The 22,875-nt window shown below is 51.2% G+C and overlaps 3 protein-coding genes and 1 non-coding gene across 4 annotated transcripts; 1 reads left to right on the top strand and 3 right to left on the bottom strand.

The window, feature by feature from the left end:
• Positions 1-7,330: 7,330 nt before the first annotated feature.
• PCL1 (PHO85 cyclin-1) lies at positions 7,331-8,533 on the top strand (the record flags this gene model as incomplete). The annotated part of the gene is made up of 1 exon (XM_062878883.1): positions 7,331-8,533. The coding sequence occupies one exon, from the start codon at positions 7,331-7,333 to the stop codon at positions 8,531-8,533; it is 1,203 nt and encodes a 400-aa protein (XP_062732650.1).
• Positions 8,534-12,080: 3,547 nt separating this feature from the next.
• QC761_0070280 (uncharacterized protein) lies at positions 12,081-15,003 on the bottom strand (the record flags this gene model as incomplete). Its single annotated transcript, XM_062872689.1, has 2 exons — positions 14,518-15,003; positions 12,081-14,457 (listed from the first exon to the last, which is right to left on the bottom strand). The coding sequence occupies exons 1-2, from the start codon at positions 14,946-14,948 to the stop codon at positions 12,081-12,083; spliced, it is 2,808 nt and encodes a 935-aa protein (XP_062732649.1). The 5' UTR covers positions 14,949-15,003.
• A 341-nt stretch (positions 15,004-15,344) lies between these two features.
• Positions 15,345-15,426, bottom strand: QC761_0070270. Its single transcript has one exon. It is a non-coding gene; the product is annotated as a tRNA-Ser (tRNA).
• A 4,262-nt stretch (positions 15,427-19,688) lies between these two features.
• On the bottom strand, positions 19,689-22,868 carry QC761_406105 (uncharacterized protein). Its single transcript, XM_062878884.1, has 2 exons — positions 21,195-22,868; positions 19,689-21,103 (listed from the first exon to the last, which is right to left on the bottom strand). The coding sequence occupies exons 1-2, from the start codon at positions 22,331-22,333 to the stop codon at positions 19,846-19,848; spliced, it is 2,397 nt and encodes a 798-aa protein (XP_062732648.1). The 5' UTR covers positions 22,334-22,868; the 3' UTR covers positions 19,689-19,845.
• Between the last annotated feature and the right edge of the window lie 7 nt (positions 22,869-22,875).

Raw genomic sequence — 22,875 nt, 5'->3', positions numbered from 1 at the left:
ACACTTGTTTGCTTTCCTGAGCCTCAACACCACCGCGCCACACTCTCGTGCTCCTCTCCTCCCCTCTGGCCATGGCACAAATGGGGTGGATCTTGTGTAAGGTAACCGCCAACATCAACCCGCGCAAAAGTGGTTATGCCAGCCCCGAGACCGCTTCACCCGCTCTCTCCCAACGGCCATGCGTACAGCTCCTTGGCCACCTAATTCCATCTCAAACCCACCTCTCAAAATCTCGCTTTCAATGAGCTATTCTGGCCCTCCCAAAGACCCCACCAACATGCCACGTCCCATGATCCATCCCAACCGCCAATCCCGCACCCCAGCTGAAGAACATCAAACAACTCCTTCGACTTTGAACTCCCCAAATCAGTGTAACACAAAAGTAAACAATCCAACCGCCTCATTGGCCAACCCAGCCGACACAAACGCCTTTCCCGCCCCGTCCCGCTCTTTACCCGCGAGTAAGCCACCGCCAGCTATGCCCATCGCTTGGAAGAGTGCTCACATGTGGTATCACAGCGGTCAGAAGCTCAAACACCCGCTGCAGCCGTCCGGGCGCATGCTTCTTATTGGCTCTCCTAACCGCGACAAACGGGAGAGAAAAAATTGAGGTGCTAAAAATTGTCATTGGCTGGACCAGATCTCAACGAGATCTGGGGTGGTGTCCCGCCGCGGAATGAGAATAGCCGCCCGCGGTGGCGCTTGCGCTTGGGGACTCCTACAACCGAGAACGAGAGGACAGGTCGGCCGCTGGCATGACATGGCATGGCATTGCAGAGGTGCTTTGAGCGCTTGTGTAAATAACCTACCTACCTACACGGAATAAACGGGACGCCTCGCCTTTTGCACGTTGCAGAAGCCAGAGTCAAACTGCGACGAGGCTGATGATGAACAGACGCGCGGCTGAGACTGCTTCGCTTGCGCAGTCAACGTTGCTGTGCAGGTACTCCGGTAGTTTGAAATACACGCCGTTCGAGACCCCAGCCTCATCCCTTGCGGGCTTATGTTTGTTTGAACGCCGAGGAGATCAGATACGACTTCCATTGATAGACGGGGTGAGTCGGTGGTTGATCAAATCGGATCACCGGACCAAAAGTGAGCATCGAGCTATGTTGTGCGCAGGTTAGACGGACGCCCCTAGCAGCTCTGGTATAACGTCACCCCAGGCCTATTCATCGGCATTTGATGACCTGCCCCTCAAGACTAGTGCAACGCGGCGCGACCTCCAGACCTGGACAGACCACCCATAGAATCAAATGGGATGAAGCGAGGGGGGAGGTAAGCCATCCCCGCAGTTCTATTCGGTAAGCTGCCGGTGGTGTTTCGGGCTTCCGTGGGCGACCCGAAAATGGGCCTCGAAAATGGGAGCTGTCTCTGGTGGGATTGGGTTTTTGGAGGTCTGGACCCCAAAAGCAACTCGACGCATCAGCGATGTTGAGAAGCTTGGGCGGGGATTGGTCATGGTGTTTGGGTTTGCAGGCTGGTTAGTGTCAAGGCCGTCGATGAGTGGACAGTCACTCAGTCAGTCATCGTTGGAGGTTGGTACAACAGTTGTTGTAGTTGTCGTTGTTGGTGGAGCACATGTCAAGATGTCAAGGAGCGGAAAGGGGAGTCAACTGTCATTGCCCGGCGCTAGCATCTGAGATTGAATTGCGCAAGAGCTCCACCGCATCGTATTATCGTAGGCCTCTAACGATCGGGTGGGGGAGGGCATTGCGAGATGGTCTTCTCCGCGAAATGAGCTGCTCAGATGTGCGTTCTTGGCGGTTGCATGCCGAAAGCATTGCGCGCATGACCGGCATCGGGAAACTGAGCTCAGCGAGGGAGGTGTGGCTGATGCCGGATGATGAAATTCACGATGGACTGTCGATCGTGAGGCAGCCACGGCAGCTTGCGAAATGTGGGGGTGGGGCCTGCCGCTAACGATTTTGGACCTCTCCCAGCGGAGAGCCGAGAAACCCTGGCGTAACCCTACCCCTAGGATTAACCCTTGTTGTTGCTATCACAAGCTTCAACTTGTTCAACGACATCGACATGGCATTTCGATGCCGATCTAAATTACACAGGAGCACGGTTGCTGGCTGAGGTAGGTGGTACAAAGCATGGCTATCATCGGGCATTCGTAATGTTGTGGTCATGTTGCATCAAGACCCTCAACACCAACTGACCGTCGATGCCCCTCACAGACCATGATCACGAAGCATCAAAAATTTCCACCAGCTGAACTATCGCCTCAGACCCGTCCTCCTGTTTGTCACGGCGTACCGCAGTGTGGTTCCATGCTGAAGGTCTCACCTTCCCTCTACCATCTAGGTAGCCAGTCCCGGTGGGAAGCACAAGAAAACGTTGCGTGAGACATGCATTACACAGCTTTGCGGTGTAAGCTGTCTAAACCAAGACTTTGACTGGCCTGTCCTACACCCACAGGAGTTGGCCGCGAGAAGAGATGGCATCTCCGTCACAGCCACTCCTTGTCAGCTACGAGAGCTCTTGGAGGGGCAGCTTGTGGTGGGTGGTGTCAAGCAAGCTGGGAGCTACCGATTTGGTTGGACAGGAGCTCACCCTGGCTTCTCTGGCCTGCCTTTTGGATCTGCCTTCGGGTGTCCAATCACGGCGTGCGCTGTTGACTTGCTTGGAAGAGACACCGACACCAAGGAAAATGCGGCACTTGGAAGATGTTATTTGGGGGTCTAGATGCGCCTCGGGAGTTGAAGCCATACTCAACACCCTCAACATGTCAAAAACAACAGAAAGGAGGCGGTGTATGCGGCACACTGGCCTGGAGAAAGCTCGGTGTCAGAAGCTGGCAGGTTGACCTCGGGAGGCGTCGCCCAGTCGGCCGTTTGTGCCCGGTGGTTGGCCACGGGAAAAGCCTATTGCTGAGACGCAGAGGTTAAATTTCACATGAAGACTTTTTTTCACTTTCCTTTTGGTGGATGGAACAATACCTATGAGATGCAACCAGTTATTTTCTCACCGATGGCCGATACGAACAATAGCCAAGGTTTATTTTTGGTGAGTAGTGATATCTGAGAAGCGCACTGACAATCTGATGTGGCTCCTGATGCAAATGATGCCTGCCTTCCGTGATCTGAGGGTGGCAGGTCACTTGAAACGAGAGTTCGGACTAGAGCTAGTGACTGTTCGGATGGATGACACTTACCCCGGATTTTGGTCATCTTGGGGGGCTGGTGACTGGTGAGCCAAAACGAACAGCGTTCTGGCAGGCTGTTACATCTCGATATCGGATGAAAAGTGTACTGATTACTACATCGTCGACATCGCCGTTACCGGCTGCTGCGATGAGCATGTTCATGTGAAAGCTGGCAGTGCTCTGTTTTTTATTTTTCTGATGGTGTGTCAGCAACGGCGATGCGGCAGCCCAATCGGTGTCATCAAAAGCTCGGCTCGGCAGCCCAAAGGAGATATTCACTTTCTATGCACATCAGATTAGAAGGGCTCATACCTCAGGCAACAAAGAGGCACAGCATCTCCGGGGAAGCGGACAGGGTGGGATGCTGCCCCTGAGTGCTTGCTACAATTGCGACCTTGTAATGACGGCTTCAAAGGGCTGAAACAAAACATTGGGAGCAAACAACAGAATATCAGATGCGAGGCTCAGGGGTATTGGGCCTTGATCCGGTCGATGCTGTCGCTTTTGTCATCACCGCTTTTCCCGTCGTTGTACCTCACCAACCCGTTTGTCCCTCTTGCACAATCTCTTTTCTTTTTTGCGTGTAACTATCCAGTCAAAGCTCATGTGGCCCCGGCGAAATAGACACGCGGTTTCCATCGTCTGAGACCTTGGGTGCTCGTGTACTGCACTGTTGTCCCTCCCACATGATCCAGGCGGGGTTGACCGTCCGGTGCTGGTGATACCCCTCAAAAATCTCACGGTGATAGCGATAAGATCGACCCCTGGCAAAAAGACGCGTTCGATGCGAAGGATGTGATGTTTTAACTTGCTGCCCATCACCTACATCGTTTCGTTTCACGGCGATGCGGGGAGTGGGAGACGGCTTGGCATCACCGTCTGAGGGTTTTTTTTTTTCAGGGGCTCCCTGCGCCGAAACGAGGGACTCGATGAAGACACCACCCGTTGCAATCCCCCCTGTTCCCTGCCCCACTGTTAGCAAACCTTATTTTCCCCGCCTGTTTCTCCGGATCAACGTCACCCGGTCTTAACAGCTTCTTTCCCCTTGCCATTGCCTCACACGAGCATGCAAGCAATCGATGAAATATTGGCGTGCTGGTGCTACAGATCATCTCATCATCTCGTGCGTAGTCCTTGACAGCATTCCGGGATCGGCTCACCGCCCGTCCTGCTGCCGATCGCCGGGAAGAATGGTTACGAGCAATTTACAGGTTCAAGACTGGCCATGGATCAAGCAAGAGCGGCAGCATGTCAAGAATCGCCACAGAGTGCCTGCGTGGACGCCCAGTGCCAGCAGAGTCCGGTGAGGCTATTCTGCGGCTGCAGTCTGGTCCAATATCTCGGGTTGACGGCGCAAATGCGGTCTGATTGGGCTGGAACAGCTATGCTCTGCGACTCCTCAACGCACGACACAGTGTTCGCTATGTAAAGTGCAGTTGAGAGGCAGATCACCACAACTGCAGGAACCCAAGCCCAATCGCTACAAGGGAATATCCCATGTCTATCAGCATCTTCGGACAGTTCCATCTCCTGAAATCGCCTCCCATGTGGAAGAAGAAACACAACCCCTCTTGTTTCATGTCCGGGCGTTGAGGATGCAACGGGCCAATCACATCGGCCGGAGCCCGGATCGCTGGCAACTCGAAAATCTGGCATCCAAGAGCTGGCCAACCATTCATCTCAGGAGTTATGCATCGCGTGGATATAGGCATGGATCAAATGCACACCTACAGCCAGCCAAAGCTGGGTGGCACCAGCCTTTTTCAGGGCGGAAGGGTGGAAGGGCACAGGGGAAATGCTCGCCAACAGAGCTGCAGATGTCTCCTATCCCTATGACTCGGTCCCACGCATCTCCCTGGGTCGGGTGCTTGGATGCCGGTGACGGCCACGTTGAATGTTCCTTGTGCCTAATAAAGTGTCACCTGTCATCCCTTTTGCTTCGGCTTTGGAATCCACAATCCCATCTTTTGTCCCGTCCATCTTTTGGGGAGTTATATTGACGACCTACTCGGCTGTTCCCCTCCCTTTCGTGCTTCAACCTGGTTCAATTGACCAAAGAAGGGGGAAACTGGAACTCTTTACCACCACTCCCTTATCACACACTCCCTTCTGTAAGTTGTGCCAGTCCATCATTTCCCCTCTCCCTGAGTGAGCGAGGACACCGGAGCCTGGATGCGTGCATGGTGCCATCTTTGCAGCCTACAAAACCCCCATGACAGCGCCCGTCATCATGGGCATCATCATCAACACCAGGCCGTAACACGATAATCTTATATGGTCCACCAGCCACCAAACTGCATCGACCAGACCCCAACAGTGCATCTACCCGAAATCCAGTGCCAAGGCTGCCGCTTGGCCACCTATTATTTTATCTTGTCATCATACTACCGATCAAACAAGAAGCTTATTTCTCCTCTGCCTCTCACTAGGAAGCCCGTCGAGTGCCCATCCTTTGCCAACGAACCCTTGGATTGTTTGGCAGTCCAGCCCGTCCCATTGGACCTATCGCACATTGATGGTGAGTGAGTCGCTTGTCTTTTTTTATTCTGTACTGTGGTATTTGTTTGGCCAAGACCCTACCGGCTTCGCCCCCCGCTTGCCGCTGCGACTGTTGCGACAGGAGCAGAGGAGCGACGAGCACGAATCAATGGCCCCCAGAGCGCCGACTGACAAGTGGTACTGGGCGACAGCTCGAACGCAGCGACAAGCGGCAGCAGAGACAGGCAGACAGACAGACGGACAGCTACCTACCTAGCCTTTTGGCGCGCGACTGTTGACACCCCCTGGTCCAGCCAGCCATCTAGTTTACCGCTCTACCGCCTTACCGCGCAAACCCGCAATCCTTTAATTCCGTCGACAAGATATTAAAACCTGTTCGGAGCCCACGAGGACGAAGTTCAGAATATCCAGTCAGACGTGTGCAGCAGTGCTCTCCTCCCGGTGCCCTTTTCTTATTTTTGTGCATTTCCCAATTTGTTCACGCATCCGCCGGCTCGGAGCATCCATATCTATTGCATTTGCATTTCTCATTTAACACATAATCAATACTCCACCGGCATTGCTCGGCATCATCGACCAGTCTCGACCCCGACATCAGACCGCAGCAAACGCTCGACTCGAAAACCCCACGACGTGAGCACGGATAGGCCCTGTCAACATCCGCTGACTCAATCGGCTGCCGATCGTGCACCCCGACCGCCTGTTCTGCTAATTCTCTAGTGGATTGATTCCCTTGGGATTTCCAGCACCTGCTACCACGCAAACCAGCAGAAGCCGGCCTCCGAGACCCGGTCCCGTGTCCTCTGTCCGCCCCAATCCTCGGCAGCCTTTCCCCACTTATTCCGGGATCGCCACCGCGCCAGACAAGCTGCGACTTGTCATTTCCAGCTTGTTCGTGTTTAAGAAAACCGAAGGAAGACTTGTCTTCTCTGGTTTCTCTTCGCCTCCGAGGCGTTTCGATTTTATTTTTTTGCTTGCGATACGGACTTGTCCGCCTGCCTCGACTCTTGGTCACCAACGGGGTTCCCCCACTGCAGTCCTGATTGGTTAACGGCTTTTCTTGGCCTCAGCAATTAAGATCGCAGAGCAATCCAGACGAGCCCAGAGGCCCCAGAAGCCCAGAAGCCGCTGATCGCGCGCCCATCCCCGGTCCCGACCGATACAGCGGGCCACCACAACATCCCAGAGTGCCCACGCACCCCCCTGTACCGCTGCAACCCCTGCCATCCTTGTCCGCCTGGAGCTCAGCCTCGTCCCTGAGCACTTGGGCAACAAAGCCACCGAGACACCCCAGCAAACCCCAGCTACAGGCACCCCTGTAGAAGCCGGCCTTTACTGGAACACCACGGCCGCTACCCCAACATTTGTGTACTTTGTAGTTTTTCCCTAAACAGACCCCTGTGTGGAGTCTTCCCTCCGGATCCGCCTCTGTTGAGTTTATACTTAACTCCAGGGACATCTCCATTTCGTCATCCTATCTCTTTCATTACATTTCACTATCCCCATCAACAACAACAAGACAGTCAAAGAGAGACACAGTCGGGTACTTTGTTTCTCTTTCGTCAACTGTCGCCAACACACGCCAACACACACCACATCGACATCACACCTCTCTCTCTCTCTCTCTCTCTCTCTCACACACACACACACACACACACACATCTTCACATCACCGCCATGGAGTCGATACCATCAACCCACCTCGGCACTGCTGAGCTCAACGCCGCCGCCCTCGAGACCTTTATCTACAAGAGAGTCGACAAGGAAATGATCAGGTACCTCGCCAGCGCCGCTTCCGGCGTCATCACGTGCGACCCAACCATGATGGTACCACCCGTCCAAGAAACCAGAACCAGATACCCCTCCCCACCCAGGACACCACCGCCAAGAGCGGTCCGCAGCGAAGACAGCACCTTGCCCACCCTGGAGGAGTTCATCACCCAGCTCGTCATCACCTCCAACGTCCAGGTGCCGACCCTCATGTCCACCCTCGTCTACCTCAACCGGCTCCGGTCCCGGCTCCAACCCATGGCCAAGGGACTCCGCTGCACCACTCACCGCATCTTCCTTGCTGCTCTCATCCTCGCAGCCAAGTACCTCAACGACAGCTCCCCCAAGAACAAACACTGGGCTAGCTACAGCTACATCACCACCCAGGTGTACAACTTTGGCTTTTCGAGAACCGAGGTCAACCTGATGGAGAAGCAGCTCTTGTTTTTGCTCGATTGGGATTTGAGGATCACCGAGGAGGATTTGTACAGGGAATTAGACCACTTCCTTGCGCCGATCAAGTATGACATTGAGGCCCGCCACGCGAGGGAGGTGCGCCACGCTGCGAAGAGGGAGATGGAGAGGCAGAGGAGGATGCAGATCGAAGAAGAGGAAGAGGAGTGGATCCGGGTTGCGAGGGAGACGTCGATTGCCGTTTCTGCCGAGCAGGCTTATGCTGCCACTCCTTCGAGCAGGGGGAGTTCGAGGTCGAGGGGGTATTCGAGGGAGCCGTCGCCTCCGGGGTTGTACTCGTCGGGCTCGTCGTATGCTGGTAGTGTGAGCTCTTCGAGGGCGACTACGCCCGAGGGTGATGATGATGAGGAGGAGCATGATTTGGGTGTGCCGAGGGGAGGGGAGCCGTATATTTACTCGGGACAGCAGGATGGGTTGTATGGTTCCGAGGTGGAGGTTTTGCCTTGCGTGCCGGAGAAGGATGCGATGTATACTGTCCACTCGCACCAGCAGTATACACGCAAGGTCGCTGCCAAGAAGCTGTTGCCGTATGAGGTTCCGAGCTCGGGTCATCATGTGGTTGGGGAGGGGAGGGTGAAGAAGGGGGGGATGAAGCAGATGTTTGGGAGGATGTTTAATGGGGTTAGTGTGCGATGAGCACTTCACTTCCCTCGCCAACACAACACAATCATGACCGCGATGACTTTTTCATTTTTTTTCTCTACTTAAAACCAGCATTAAAAGGCGGAGTTTTACCTTTTCTTTTTTTTATTCCCCCGCTTTTGGGAGAAAAGAACGCGAAGGTGTTTATTTTGGGTGGCAGGCATGAACGGGAAAGCAAGCAAGCACATTGGCGTTCACAACTTGGGAACGGGGTGGGCGGGAATTATATCTTTGCATTGGTACAGGAGGGGAGTTTCTTTGTTTTTTTGTCGTTGTGTCTCATCGGAAACTACATATACAGCCTGGCCTTTTTTTCTCTCGCATTTGCAGCATAAAGAGGGCAAATAGGTACCAAGGGGCGGTGGGGGAGGGATTAATACCGAGAACTACATCACATCGAAAGATAATTTTTGTCCATGTCTGCTGAATTGGTACATACAAAGAAGAGAATAATGGCAAAGAGATAATTCACACACACTTGCTTGTTTTGGGGTATGGGAGGAGTGAAAGTGAGGGGATGGATGGATCACTTGGGGAAGGGCGGTCACCCTCCCTCGCAATTGTGCATAAACTCCCACACTCCAACTCCGCTTCGTCTATTGGGCATCAGGTTGGAGGTCTCCAGACCTATCATGCTGACCGCCGGGCCAGACAGTCGGGAAATCAGGTGGTTGGGTTGATTGGGGGTCATTCATCTTGAAGCTTTCTGCCCTTGAGCTGTGCTAACGAATGCAGGGATGGATGGCGGTGGGCGGATGCTTGATTGGGTTGTTTACTTATCCGGTCAGTAGGTAAGTTAGAGATGCCACGTCAGAATATCGCTGGTGTTGTTGTTGTTAATGTTGTTACCCCGCATACCACACGACACGACACCGCGACCGCAAAGTTCAGATCCCTACCTTGCCAAAGATGCATTTGTCGTTATTGTTGCGGGTAACGACCCGTTTGCCCGAACCATTTGTTATTGATCGTTTGCGCATCCGAAAAAGTCAATTGTGTGATGAGCCGGCCTGCCTGCCTGGGCCCCCCAGACCAGCATGCTGACCACGACAACACAAACTCCGGCATTTACACTCTTTCGGTCCGGGGCTGCGAGACTGGGCCTATGATGAAAGAAGCCTTGTTGCCCGGCCCGGAGGGGCTGGGGGTGCTTGTCTTGCAGTGAAGTGTCAAAACTCCAGTCTGAGGGATGTGCAGAAAGAAAGAGCCTCACGTCAGCCTCCGGGATGGGGGAGTAACAATGGAAATGGACATTTGAGGCTCAAGTTCTCTGCAGTGGCTTCAGTAGTTGTCGTCGTGACTGACTGGGCATATCGTACTGAACCAGTTAGTTGGCATCAGTCACTTTTGCAAAAAAAAAAAAAGCCCCTGAGGCAGATAGGCTCTGCGCACCCATTGTACTGTTGAGTGGGCATGTAAGCGATGCATGACATTGTGGTATTGCTGGGTGGTCAGCATCTTATTTTCTACTGGACCTGGGGCTTCAGGCAGGCAATCTGCACTTTTGGGGTAGAGCCAGAAATGCCTGCCCCGCTGAATGTCCCATACTCATCAGAAGGCTGATGAAAATGCGGCGTGCTCTCCCTCGCAAGTGCGCTTGGATACAATACCATGGGCATCATCTTTGTTGTTGGTGTTGCGCACCCACCCCCTGAGCCCCTGAAGCCACTTACACCAGGGGGGCTTCCGTTTCGGGAATGCATACCGCCGAAACCCCCTTCTCTCTCTCTCTCTCTCTTCAACTTTCCTCTCTGTGCAGCCGTTTCGCCTTGCCGTAGACTAGCGGAAACATGACAACAGGATCTCGGTATGATAACCTCCAACAATCGCGTTGGTAAGTGGCTTTTGGTGGCTTTCTCACTTGCGCAAGTTGATAGCTAACGGCGATGACTCTTGTCAACCTACCTACCCACCGAGGGGCCTATCAAGGCGGGGTATGGGTGATAGCGATACCGATAAGGATGACAGGCAGTTTTTTGGGGGGAGGGAGACTGGATGGAATAACAGCGATTGGTGGCCTCAAGTTGATGTGCCTTGCATTTCTACCCTGTTCATCCGATCAGGGGGGGAGGGGGGAAAGAAATTCGATATGAGCCACAAGGGCGAACTGGTAGGAAAACGCGCAAGTGTGCAGGTGGGAGGCGAAGCACTGCCACAGATCTGGATTTGCAGCCAGAACGGAATGGACGGAGATATCGATTTCGTATCGCTTGGGTCTTGGGTTTGATAATGACGACGAAGTGGAGGCGATAACTTCGTAATTGATGTGTCAACAATGCCGCAGCAATATGAGCCTGGTTTTTTTTTTTTTTTTTTTTTGTTGGGGACAGAGGCGATATCGTCTTTGATGCGGGCGTGGGCTGTTTCGTGTCCTCGTGATGTTCGGGGCATCAGAGTGCTGGAGTGGTGCCAAGAGTTGGATGCTGGAAGTCACTGTGGAACAGCGCGCACTGTGTGGCTCGTGCAGAGGGGTTAAAAGCTTGGCAGGTCTGGCTGAGTCATCTTTCCGAATGACAGCAGAGGACAATCATGCGACGAAGATGAGATGGCTCATGATGAGTGGACAGGTCACACAACTGACGAGGTTTGTTTCAGTTGCTCCTCCTGAGGAATGGATAATATCTCATGATTCTTATTTTGATCATACAGACATTATTTTCACATGTTTGCTGGAGTTATGCACGCCATCCTACGTCCTTCGGGGTCGGTTAAGCGCTTGAAGACTGCCCAACTGCGATCCTACGACCGCGGCCCAGCCTAACGACATATGGTCGGAAGGTTTGTTTGTTCGGCGTCTTTTCTGGAAGGTTGGTGCCGTCAGCCATCATTCCATCGCGCTGTAGTTGAGGAAGAGGAACCAATTTGCCTCATCGGTCCCGACAAATTGGTTCGATTGTGCTCTACGCCACATGAGGTCTTTTTGCAGACATTGGGGGCTGCTTATGAGGCTTGTTTGTGTGGCCAAGTCCAACAATGAAGAACTTCTGACTACTGGGGTCACACAAAGTTGTACGAGCATGAGATTCGCTAGCACTTAGCGACTAAAGGATTGAGCGATGGTTTCCCGAGGGAATAGTTAGGGTACCTGCTCAAGGTTCCGAGGTAACATATCGATGTTGATAACAAGGTTAGAGAATTCCAACGGTATTTGAGAACTGAGTCGGTGGTTTTGTTATGATCAGGGTGGTCAACGAGATGAACCAACATAGGTGTCTGTCGGTTTATCCTGCACTGTTCTTGGTCGAGTGTCTTCGGTGACTCGCCATGGCTAGAGGTACCATTTCCCTCATTTATGCTGCCAAATCTATAGTTACAGATAGATGAATAATCTCTACATGGGGTACCTAAGTCACACATGTGTGAGGTGGGTTGCAGCACAGAACTGGTATTGCTAAAAACTTGGGTAACGTGCAATCATAACATTTATCATAAGCTTCCGAGTATTGAACACACGTAGATCTGTTACTAGAGATACCTGATATTAAGCCAATACATTGGTAACTAGATAGCGCAGTTGTTAAGATGCCAGTGTGAAGACAACCTAAGTATTATCCACCTTCTTCTCCCTCTGACGAGATGTTTGACGAAATGCTATTTGCATGCTCTGTAGCTCCCTGCAAAGCAACTTGAATGCGTCCTCCTCGTTACCTACCTGAAGCAGTCGCAGTCCTATGAACAGTCGTTCCATATTGTAGTGTGGTGAAAACAGAAGAGCACACCTTGATTGTAAGGAATCCCGAACTTGTCCCTCCACAGGCGCCCCCATTTCTAATAAAAGCCGGAGAACCGGAATCCATACCTTACATATCTTCTCTACATTCATTGTTTCCACGGTTGAGAATTGTCGCGAGACAAACGCTACTAGAATTTCAGACCACACTGTACACCCAGTTTCCGATCCGGCATTAGCGCCTTGCGACAATAGCTCGAAGTTAATGTCCGCGCCTAAATCCAACAGCAACTGAAACATGTTGACGCTGGGGTCTGGGCGGCTGTAGGCTGCGTCGATGAGAAGAAGGGACGGGGCTTGTAGAGATCTCCCCGCACGAACTCTGACGTATTCTGTCACATTTTCCCTTGTGACATGAGATAGAAAACCTTGGTGGCTCAAGAAGTGATCGAACCAGTGTAAGGTGGCGCTTGGCCACCAAGGAGATCGTTCCTGATTGTGAAGAACACCTTCTTTCTCCAAGAGAAGTGCCATCTTGTCGAGAATCTCTACCATGATTTCAGTATTTCCTGTCGCAACCAACCGGGCGGACACCATAGCCCCATAGGCCCGCAACGTGATATCAATCTTCCGATCTTGCCCGGTGATGTAGGAGGGCATTGATTTTATAGATAGAGAGTATGCTGCGCACAGTTGCAAATATGGATCGAACAGTTCCGTGGCGGCCTGCAGCCGAGCTTGGACATCGTGTCTCCTAAGATAGTCCTTGACAGTTCGATGAAGGTATTCAACTGGATGTGGCTGCAGAGCATTTCCAGTACTGGTTACCTCAAGCAGGCCCATACAACGGCTGTTGAGGCGCCGCCTGATTGTAGACAGCTGCGAATCATATTCCTCCTGTGAGATTGGTCGATTGTCCATCTCGATGGCATGAGAAATATTTTCTGTGTCTGCGAGAAACAGGATTCGCGCTTCTAACACGCCTGTGTGTGCCTTTTTCAATTCAAAATATTGAGCGGCATGTTTAAAGTAGAAGGTATCCCATGTTTTGATGACTGCGTCATAGAGATCTTCCAAGTCAGGAGGCAAGGCATCCAGCCTTCCTTGGAGATCGCTGATTCGGTCGTCATTGTTCAGTCCGGTCAAAAGCGATTTCACAACAAGACACACCCATAAGAAGACACCATCAGCTTTGTCCACAATATTCCTCGCGAGTTGCTCCGCAAAGTCGGGCTCGCGCGCTCGAAGGCGCCTAAAACCACGGTTCCCTCGTAGCGCGGACTGAGTGTACTCCTCCATGTCTTGACGAGTCAAGTTTTGAAGTAGCAGTTGTGGCTTTTGATAGAATGACTCCTCAAAAACCACCCAAGGACGGCTGGCAGCGCATACCTTGATGGAAAGCGAGGTGAAAGCCTCAATGGTGTCAAGGACATCATCTGTACTCCCCCCGAACTCGTCCAAGCCATCAATGATAAGACAGATCCTCGAGGTTTTGCCCACTTCACGAATCGTAAAACGCAGCATTCTTCGCAGGTCATCGGCCGGAACCATTGGCATTGGCGCTCCGAATAGATAGGTCCCCTCCCATGTCTGAGGCGCGAGTTTGGGAATGATGTGTTTGTGCTGGTCCAGCAATTGGTAGAGCAGGGACCGAAACAGTCCTTCGGAAGATGCTTGCATCGCGGTTCCCGACGCCCAAAAATAAAACGAAGCAATGGTGACTGGCGCACCATTAGACCAGACCTGGAGGTGCTTCATGAGTTGGGGATGTTGAGAGATGAATTTCATCAGCGTTGACTTCCCAGAGCCAGCCTTGCCTGTAATCCAGTACAGCAGGGAATCCTGCTCGCACCATTCGACAAAACTGTCCCATGGATGCTCTGCTTCACCGTTTTCGTCGAAAATCCACTCAAATGTGCGCTTGTGAGCTTCATGGATTTGAGACTGTCGTTGATTCTTGCCGTCTGGGCCAAGAACCGTAGACAAGAACTGCTGTTGAAGCTTGTTTTCTATCGCTGGGGGGATAACCATCTCTCCTTGACCTGTGGCGACACGATTGAGGGTAGAGCTATGCTGAGTTTTCCATCGGATAGAGTCTGTCGCGTAATTATCCAGTCCTCCTCTGTGGGCGAGATGCTGGAATAGCGCGTGGGCTGGAGCGCTTTGTTCTGGTCGTGGCACCTGAGTTACGCCGTCAAGTCTATGAAGAATGGCCTCCTGATGATCAAGTGACTGCATCGTAAAGTTTCTAGAGCTGTCAGCTCATGCCCAAAGGGACCTGACACTGAGCGACAAAGTAGGTGCACACCTGATGGTGACGAGAAGACCAAGAACAAGTTGCTGACGAAAACTTTCGATTCGTTTTTCCAAGTCCTCAAGTTTGGAGCGATTCCACCGCGCCCTAAATGCGATCATGATGGACTCTTTTTTCCCCGGATTCTCTGGCAAATCCAACTGATCCAGTGAACTTGTGAGGTCTTGTAAAAGCGTGAGGCACTCATTGTGAAGTGGCAACTGCGATGTCTCTGTCAGGTGCTTCTCCTTCATCTGGGTATCTTGTCGCTGCATTTCCGACAGCATCTTATGGAGATCCTTGGAGATACCGCGAAGATCGTTGACCTTGCCCAGTGCGGCCGGGCCTGAACGGTAAATCTCATGGGCCTGGTTAATGAATGATCCTACCGCTTGGCAGAACTGAAGGATATTGGCTGCGAGGCCGAGGCCCTCGAGGGTCTCCATGTCGATGAGGTTGTAGTTTGGTGTCAAGCATCACAACACAAGACGTTGGATAGAGAGTATCCGAAATCAGAAATGGCACTGGTTCTGTGGCTGTGTTTCGAGCCCGTAAGGCAACAATCTAGTCACATGATGATGAGGGGTCACAGCAGCTAGCAGGTGCTTGCTTGCATGAGCAACCTTGCGTCTGTGATCAGAACTCTAGTGGGACCTTTGTCTGAAGCTTGACAAGCATTGATTGGTATCTCTGGCTGAATTCAGGGGCTCAGGGGCTCAAAGGCTAGCGGGTCAGAGCTAAAGTGGAGGCAGTTTCCTGTGGAGATTGTCCAAGGACATCACAGAAATACTGCTCTTGTAAGCACTAAATTTAACTCGGTTAAACATCTAAACCTGGTTTAAGGCGCGATGGCAGAGTGGTCTAATGCGTGAGACTCGAAATCTCATCTCTTCGGAGGCGTCGGTTCAAATCCGGCTCGCGTCGTATGCTTTTGCCAAATTCCCAATTGGCCACACAAGACTGTGTGTGATCATCAAATTGCTGTTTAATTTTTTAACTTTAAGTTGCACAAGTGAATTTCCTTTTTCGTTGCTGCCTCCGTGAGGGACAATTAGAAAGCTTTAGTAGCCCGATGGCTGTATACCTATGTGCCGCCTTTAATTTATTCAGTGAATCGACACCTATATTGTGATTCCTTGCTCGATTGCTGTGACCTCCTGAAATAACAACTCTAAGTCCAGTGACGGTGAAAGGGCTAGACCGGTCTAAGGTAAGTATATAGCTGTGTCATCTCCTCGATTTTCACTATAGCTTACTAACGCCACCACATTCGGAGCATCATATAAAGTGACAGCCTGGGATTGGATGTTATCATCCCTGCAGATAGATATGCGTGTTCGGATGCTTTCGGTGGCCTGGTATAGGTTATCTGCCTTGCCTATGACCCGTATCAGGCAACGTGACCCAACCCGCAATGGAATGTGCCGATCACGATGAGATGCGTGATCACGGGGAATGGCGCCCATACCTGCTTCAGAGACGAACGTTTCACGCCTTCATTGCTACATTTTTGCTATTGTGTATCGGACTGGAAACAATTTTTGTCATCTCTGAGAGACGTCAAGGCCTGAAAACAGCGTCTTCTGATGGTACATTGCTCTACATATGGACCTATGGTCCCACACCCCTCCTGATACTTATCACTGGTGTCTGGTCTTACATCGACTTCCTCGCAAAAGTTTCGTCTCCTTGGATCAGACTTCGCGCCACGAAAGCTGGGCTGGATGTCCAGGAGAGTCTTACATTAAACTATCTTTCCTCGCTCTGGATCTGGGCACCCTTTCAAGCAATGTGTAATCGGGATTGCCTTGTTGCCGGAACCACCGTTGTATCGTTGTTCCTCAAGATCATGACCATCTTTTCGTCTTCGATGATTAGAGTCAAGAGCATGGAAGTCACCACCGCTGTCGAGCTACGCACTTCCTTTCTCGATGACCCCTCACGTCTGGCAAACCCAAAGGTTCTGTCACTCTTCAACACTATAGGCATGCGCGAATACAGGATGAACTATCCTCGTGGGATCGCGCAAGACTTTGTATGTAAATTAGTTGAGCTCGATCCCGACTGAGTCTTGGAGATGCATGCGCAAATCGAAGGCATGACTTCGAATTTAGAATGCCAGGCGGCAGATCTCAGTGGATTCCACCCAGATAGCATGATTCGCCAATCCAATTTGAGCGGCATCTTTAACTTAGCTTTGAGTTTCAGGGCGTCAAGTTGCTACATAAAGATACCAAGTCAAGCCTTTTCATTCCGGGTACCTATGGAAGCAGCCTCGCCGCAAGAGATCTTGCCATATGTCCTTTCTAGAGTCAGGGTTGTCGCGCGGGTATTGACTGGCCGATACGAGTCTTATTCCAGCGATAATAATAAGAAAGCGGACCAGGATACACATCAGGTATACACTGATTATCAACGGTTCGTGTGGATTGTTTTGGAAATCGATATCCTTTACAGCTACTCTCCTGAAAGCAACGATACGACTATTGTTCTTCGAAAAAGCCAGCAAATTGTTTGTCGACCCAGTTATGCTGTATTCGATCTTCAGGTGCACCGTGGCCGTGGTACGGGCAGCCAAGAGAACGCCTTTTTGTCAACACAGTCCTAGATGAGGAGGCTTGGTCATCTTCATGCCTGGGACATATGTCGGGCTTTTCGCGACGTTCACCCGCAAATAACTGACGAAACCTCGCCATTTGAATCTCCCTCCATCACAAGAGTTTCTAGGTTGTCCGTGTTTGATGACATTGATCTGGACGTTGACAGAGTCAGTCTGTTCAACCTAGGGCTCGGCCAAGAAGCATTTCCAAAGTCTTCATAGATTTTTAACTACATCACACTAGCCTCTTCTTTACAAGACTATTACCGCCTGCATACAACCTTTCTGATACACAGTACACTTATAGAGTCGACTCAAACCCCCTTCGTCGCCATAGCTTATGTCAAAGTTGATCGCATCATCGTTCAGCGTCGATCGACCCAAATCTTCGCTGGATTGTGCTTTGCCTCGGCGATCACGCTAGCTTCGTCGAAATCCGCGATTTCGGATAAATTCAGCCTGAGAAGCGATCCGAGAACAATTTTGGGCGTTAAGAACCTGAGCACTGGTCTTGGCGATGGATTTCAAAACGATCCCAAAGACTCAGTATCCTCAACATCCGAGGAAAGAATTCACGAGACGAAAGCTGGATCACTGGGGTCGAAGCTTTTAGCACAACTACCTGCACGCTCTACTTCAAAGCCTTTGCCATACATACCAGCCTCTTACCTTACAGTGGTAGTTGCGTATCCCGGCTTATCTTGTGGCTCTCAGTTTCATAGTGATCCTCGAATTGCTGCTCAGATTTCAACACGCAATCAAGGCATCGGTCCAGCATTCAAGCTCAAGAATATCTCAACTACCTTTGGACACTATTACCGGTCTTCGCCACAAGTCTATTGAATATCTTTTTCGCTTCGTTGGACTTGGACATACGCACCCTCACACCTTACTATGGTATGTTCGAGAGACCCGCGTCGAAACGGTCATCTACGAATTTAAATCTCCGTGGACTTCTAGGAATTCACGCCGTGATAAAGGAACTGAAAATACGAAACTCAGCTTCGGCCACATCAACCATAGCCGCGTTGCTGGCGAGCCTGCTAGCCTTGGCATCACCTATTCTTCGAAGCTGACAAACCGATGGTTTTGAAGAAAGAACTTCGATTGGTCGGTTCCTTTTCATCTGCCATCTATCGCGATACAGACTATGGCAACTGGCACTCTGAGAAGTCATGGATCGGTTACGATGAGCTTGGCATTGTTATGACTTTGATGCTGCAAAGCAATCTATCATCACCACACTTGTCATACAATGAGCTCGTCTACCCAACCCTGGCCTTGGAGGGGCTGAACGCGGACGAGAAGTAACTAAACCAATCTGAGTTGGAGATTGCGGCGGTGATACCTGTTTTGTCGGTTGTTTTCGAATGCCATTTGTATCGCCAAAACGAAATCGCAATCGATGTTCTGGTTGCAGACACTATCGGAGACATAGTCATCCATCACAGGATCGCTTCATCTGAGCTGTTCCCTTGTAACGACACTATCAGAGTCAATGTCACCGGGGAATATTGTTCAAATAACAACATCACGCTGCCTGAGCTTGCAGCGACAGCTCTCTTTGCCATAGGCGATGCAGACACATCCGTCAACGTGTTTGCTGGCGCCGCCGGGCCAGCTGAGACATCGAATATACAGGTTCGCGCGTGCAGCAACTTCTTCTATGTTTGGGGCACCCACACCAGGCCCACTACCGGCGGTTCCCCTTGAATGAGCGTCTCAGACCTACGCTGCAATAACTCGATAGATGTTGTCGAAGATGAAACCACCTTTCTTGGCACTGAACTTGCCATTCATCCTGATCTTCCCCCGCGAATAAGAGAAGAGTCCAGAAGAATGATGATACCTCCACTACAAGCGTCCAGCCCTAAATTCCCGCCAGAGGTATACCCTAAGTACATGTCTTTGCCAGCAGCGCAGCCTGGACTATGCTTTGATCAGTTCTTTAACTATCTACGTCTATCTCAACCTACACTACCCATCTCGGTATTTTCTGATCCGTCACAAACATCAGAGGTCATAGGCGCTATCAGACGCCAACATATTATGTTCATGTCACAAACCATCACCATCAAAGCTCGTATCTCACGGGACGGACCTGGAGAGCGAGCGCAGCATGACGAAGGCATCTTCTGCGCCATGGGTCTAGAAAACTGAACTTTACCACTTATGAGGCAACTGTCAAGATCACCTCCTCTCGGCTGGACACTTGGAAGGAATCAAGACGTGTTTTCCAGAACGAAACGGCAACCAGAGTGATCCAGGCGCTGCTTGGCGCAATACTTTTCTTCTCGCTTGTGAGCTGGGCATTGATGCCGCGTACTGCATTTCTACCTCGACCGCCAACAAGTATCACTAATGTACTCGCCTTACTCGTGGACGGCAATATCTTTCATCTTTCCGAACTAGAGTCGAAAAAAGTCTCTGAATCACCCGACGACCAGAATGAGAGTAAGATACAGGCCACGAATCATGATAGTCTGTACAGGTTAGGCACGGGCAGTTTCAAGTGTCCAGACGGAAAGTTTTCCTGGTAGCGAAGATGGTGATGAGGGACGGTTCGCAATATGGGTTGTGGACGGGGCAAATATAAAAGCGGCATGACGTTGCCTTACCCTTTGTAGTTGAGCTCTACCTAGATCGGCACCTGGGCATGCAGTCACTAGGTACTATGTAGGTAGTTGATAATTCCCCCAAGAGAATCTGGAAACCGAAATACCTCATCTATTTTGGGCGTCTTGCTAAACAACGGGAATGACCTGTTCCCATATTCCCGACTTCAAAACCTGGCTATTGTCAGGAGCCGACCAAAACAATGCCGCAACCAAGAGAGCCCTCCAGACAAGAAGATCATCCAATACTTCCTCGAACGTTCTTGTCTCGCTCTTACCGAATTGGATGTCTCTGTCTGGAGGTTGGTAGTTGAGACCTTCCCCATCAGTCTCTACTTCCGGCCCATCATCATGCTGTGCCTGGGAACCCTGAGCAGTCGTCGAACCACCACGACCAAGACGGGTTCCCGGGACCATGCCCTTCCTAGGCCCATGGTTGCGGTAACATTTATCCAGAAAGTTTTTCAAGGCTTTGACGACCGAGTTATCCCAGCCCCACGGGTGTATCTTTTCCATGGTTCGATTTACACCTGGGAACACATGGTGGCTGTTGGGGTCACTTGTCGCTTCGAGGAAACTGTCAAGATTTTCCAAAGTGTTAAGGTGCTTCGCAGTAGGCGGCGGGTACGGTGACGAGTCCACAATGTCATGATTCCACTGTCGGTGTGGGTGTGATCCAACAACCACTCCCTCCTTTTCACCATGTTGAACCTGGGTTTCCCCGTCCAGTAAAATTGCAGTAACAACAAGCAGCCGCAAAGTTCGTGCTATCGGGAGGTACTCGCCACAAACCGCAAGAAGCCAATAATCGAGCATCTTAATTTGCAGATAGATCAGAGCACGTAAGTACTGACGCTCGAGCGCGGACATGGCGTCAAGCCTTGCTTGAAACTTGTCCAGCCCAAACACAAGGTCCTGGCAGACATCAAGAAGTGGAGTTCTAACCACTACGTGAGTGACAGGTCGGTCGCCTTGGGGTTCTTTTGATTTGTTTCCTAAATGTAAGCGAACATCTGACATAAGATTCATGGCTTGAATTTCGGTGAAGTGAAAGCCGAATTCGTCGCTCCATCGGAGCTGATCAATATCTTCTCCGTCAATAAATCTGGTAATACCAGCAATCATGTTTGCCGTGACATCCGTAGGGAGAACTGAGGTGTCCATAACAAGACGAATTCTCAACCTTGAAGATTCAGAGCCCCGCATGCTGACGGTGACCTCTTCTGGAAAGGCAACAAGGGTTGATCTGGAGCTCTGGGAGACCGAACTGTCCATTCTGATCCCGCCTGAATGACACCAGAAATTGTGGTGAAGTGCAAGGAGCGAAAGGAGATTGGGGTTGCGTCTTGACAGCTTCCCAGGGAAGATTGATGGAATACCGTTCAACCTATTAAAGATTTAGCACAGTCGTTATAAGTATAACTAGACCCTTTTCATCATGAGGTACCTAGTTTATGGGACAAGTTGGATTGCCATACTCAATATCAGCCCCCAGTAACCATTGCAGTTCTCCGTAGCCATCAGAAAATCTGCGGCATGACTCCTGCCAATAAATGTCGTGCATCGATTGGGTGATACCGATAGGTAGCCATTTTCTCAGTGTTATGGTATTTAGCAATTGACACCCTCGAGAACGATGGTTCCACTGAGGCCAGCAATACACCTCGCCCCGGGCGTGCAGTATAGCTACTATGGCTTTGGTGCTTTGGCGATAATCATGCCAGATAGGACGGCTTGCAAAAGGATCATTCGTCTTTTCATCTTGCTCCTTCAAAGGTAGGCGAGAAAGCTGCCCGTGCTGAGAAAACACGCCCACGATCCCCAAGACGGGGTGTTGGCGAAAGTCGAGCTGAAAACTGTCTCCAATGATAACCGGATAGTGCGATGATTCGGACCCAGTGAATATCATTGAGTGGGCTCCGGATGCTGCTGCTGCTGCAATGAGAAAGCCAATCTCGGCATATGCTGGCGCAGCCACGAGATCGGCTGGAAGGTAGTCCGCCATAGTCGTCTCGACAAGTGCCGTTCCGAATGTGATTCTATGGAGCTTGACGTGGCTCAAGAACCGTAGCCAGGTCGCGCTACACTGACTGGGTTTCTCGGTACCGAAGAATTTATTGTACTCCTCACCAACCCGTTCAAGTCTTCTCAAGCACATCGTTCCATAAAGGGCCCGGGCGCCTTCTGTGCTGGAAAGCACTTTGTCTTGGGATTCGCGAGATTCCCGAAAGATATGCCACTCCCTCCGCCCTCCCATTGTTTGCAAAAAATCATCGGCGCGAAGGACGGGCGTCGAAGCAATGGACAAGCTGTTCAAGTCCCTCCAACTCCATTCTGTTTTGGTCTTCAGAGCCCAGGGACCAATCGCTCGACGATTGGATTTTCGACGTCCCGGTCCAGAAGACAGGACTGCTTGATAGATAGTAATGGCAGCGAAAAGCGCGGCGAAAAGACCGATGGGTGCAGTGAAGAAAAAGGTGAGAGGGTCCCAGTTGAATTCTTCCGCTGTGTTGGTTGTCTGTTTATCAAGTGCAGCGAGGACAAGTCGCAACAGGCAGTCGGTTGAGTTTGCGTCTTCGGGACAAGTTGCACTGTCGACATTGACTTTGTCGGTCATGATGTATCCATGCCCTCTCGAGGGCCGTGTAGCGAAATGGGACGGACCGAGAGTTGGTGATGAGCGACAGGATCAAGAGGGCAGGTTGGGCAGCCTCAGCATATTGCTTCCGATTGGCTGGATGCAACACCCTGGCACACTGAATAAGTAGGTAGGTAAGCAGACCAAACGCGTGCACAGATTCGGCTTACGGGTCGTAAAACATCCTAGAATTCACCTCAGGCAACTATGACCGGCAGAAAGTAAGGTAACGAGTACCGAGAGGAGATAGCCTCGGCCCTGCTTTCTCTCAACCATAGGTCCAACCTCCCACTTTCCTGTCCTTGATGATAGCCCCTACCGCCCTCCAAATACGGGCTCCCATAAGCCTCCTAGCTGGCCACCTTGTAGAGATATACATCACCCGGCTTACCCTGTGGTGGGTAGGATGTCCTTTTGGTTCCACGCACCTTCAACCACCCTATTCCCTACTCCCTCATAAACAACCACCACAACCCCTCTGCCCCCATGATAAACCCCCTATATCCACTCCACAACCCCCG

This window comes from Podospora bellae-mahoneyi, chromosome 4 (assembly GCF_035222275.1).
Source record: "Podospora bellae-mahoneyi strain CBS 112042 chromosome 4, whole genome shotgun sequence".
NCBI classification, from domain to species: domain Eukaryota; kingdom Fungi; phylum Ascomycota; class Sordariomycetes; order Sordariales; family Podosporaceae; genus Podospora; species Podospora bellae-mahoneyi.
Note: the sequence above shows the minus strand (reverse complement) of the source record. Positions and strands in the feature narration are given on the sequence as shown.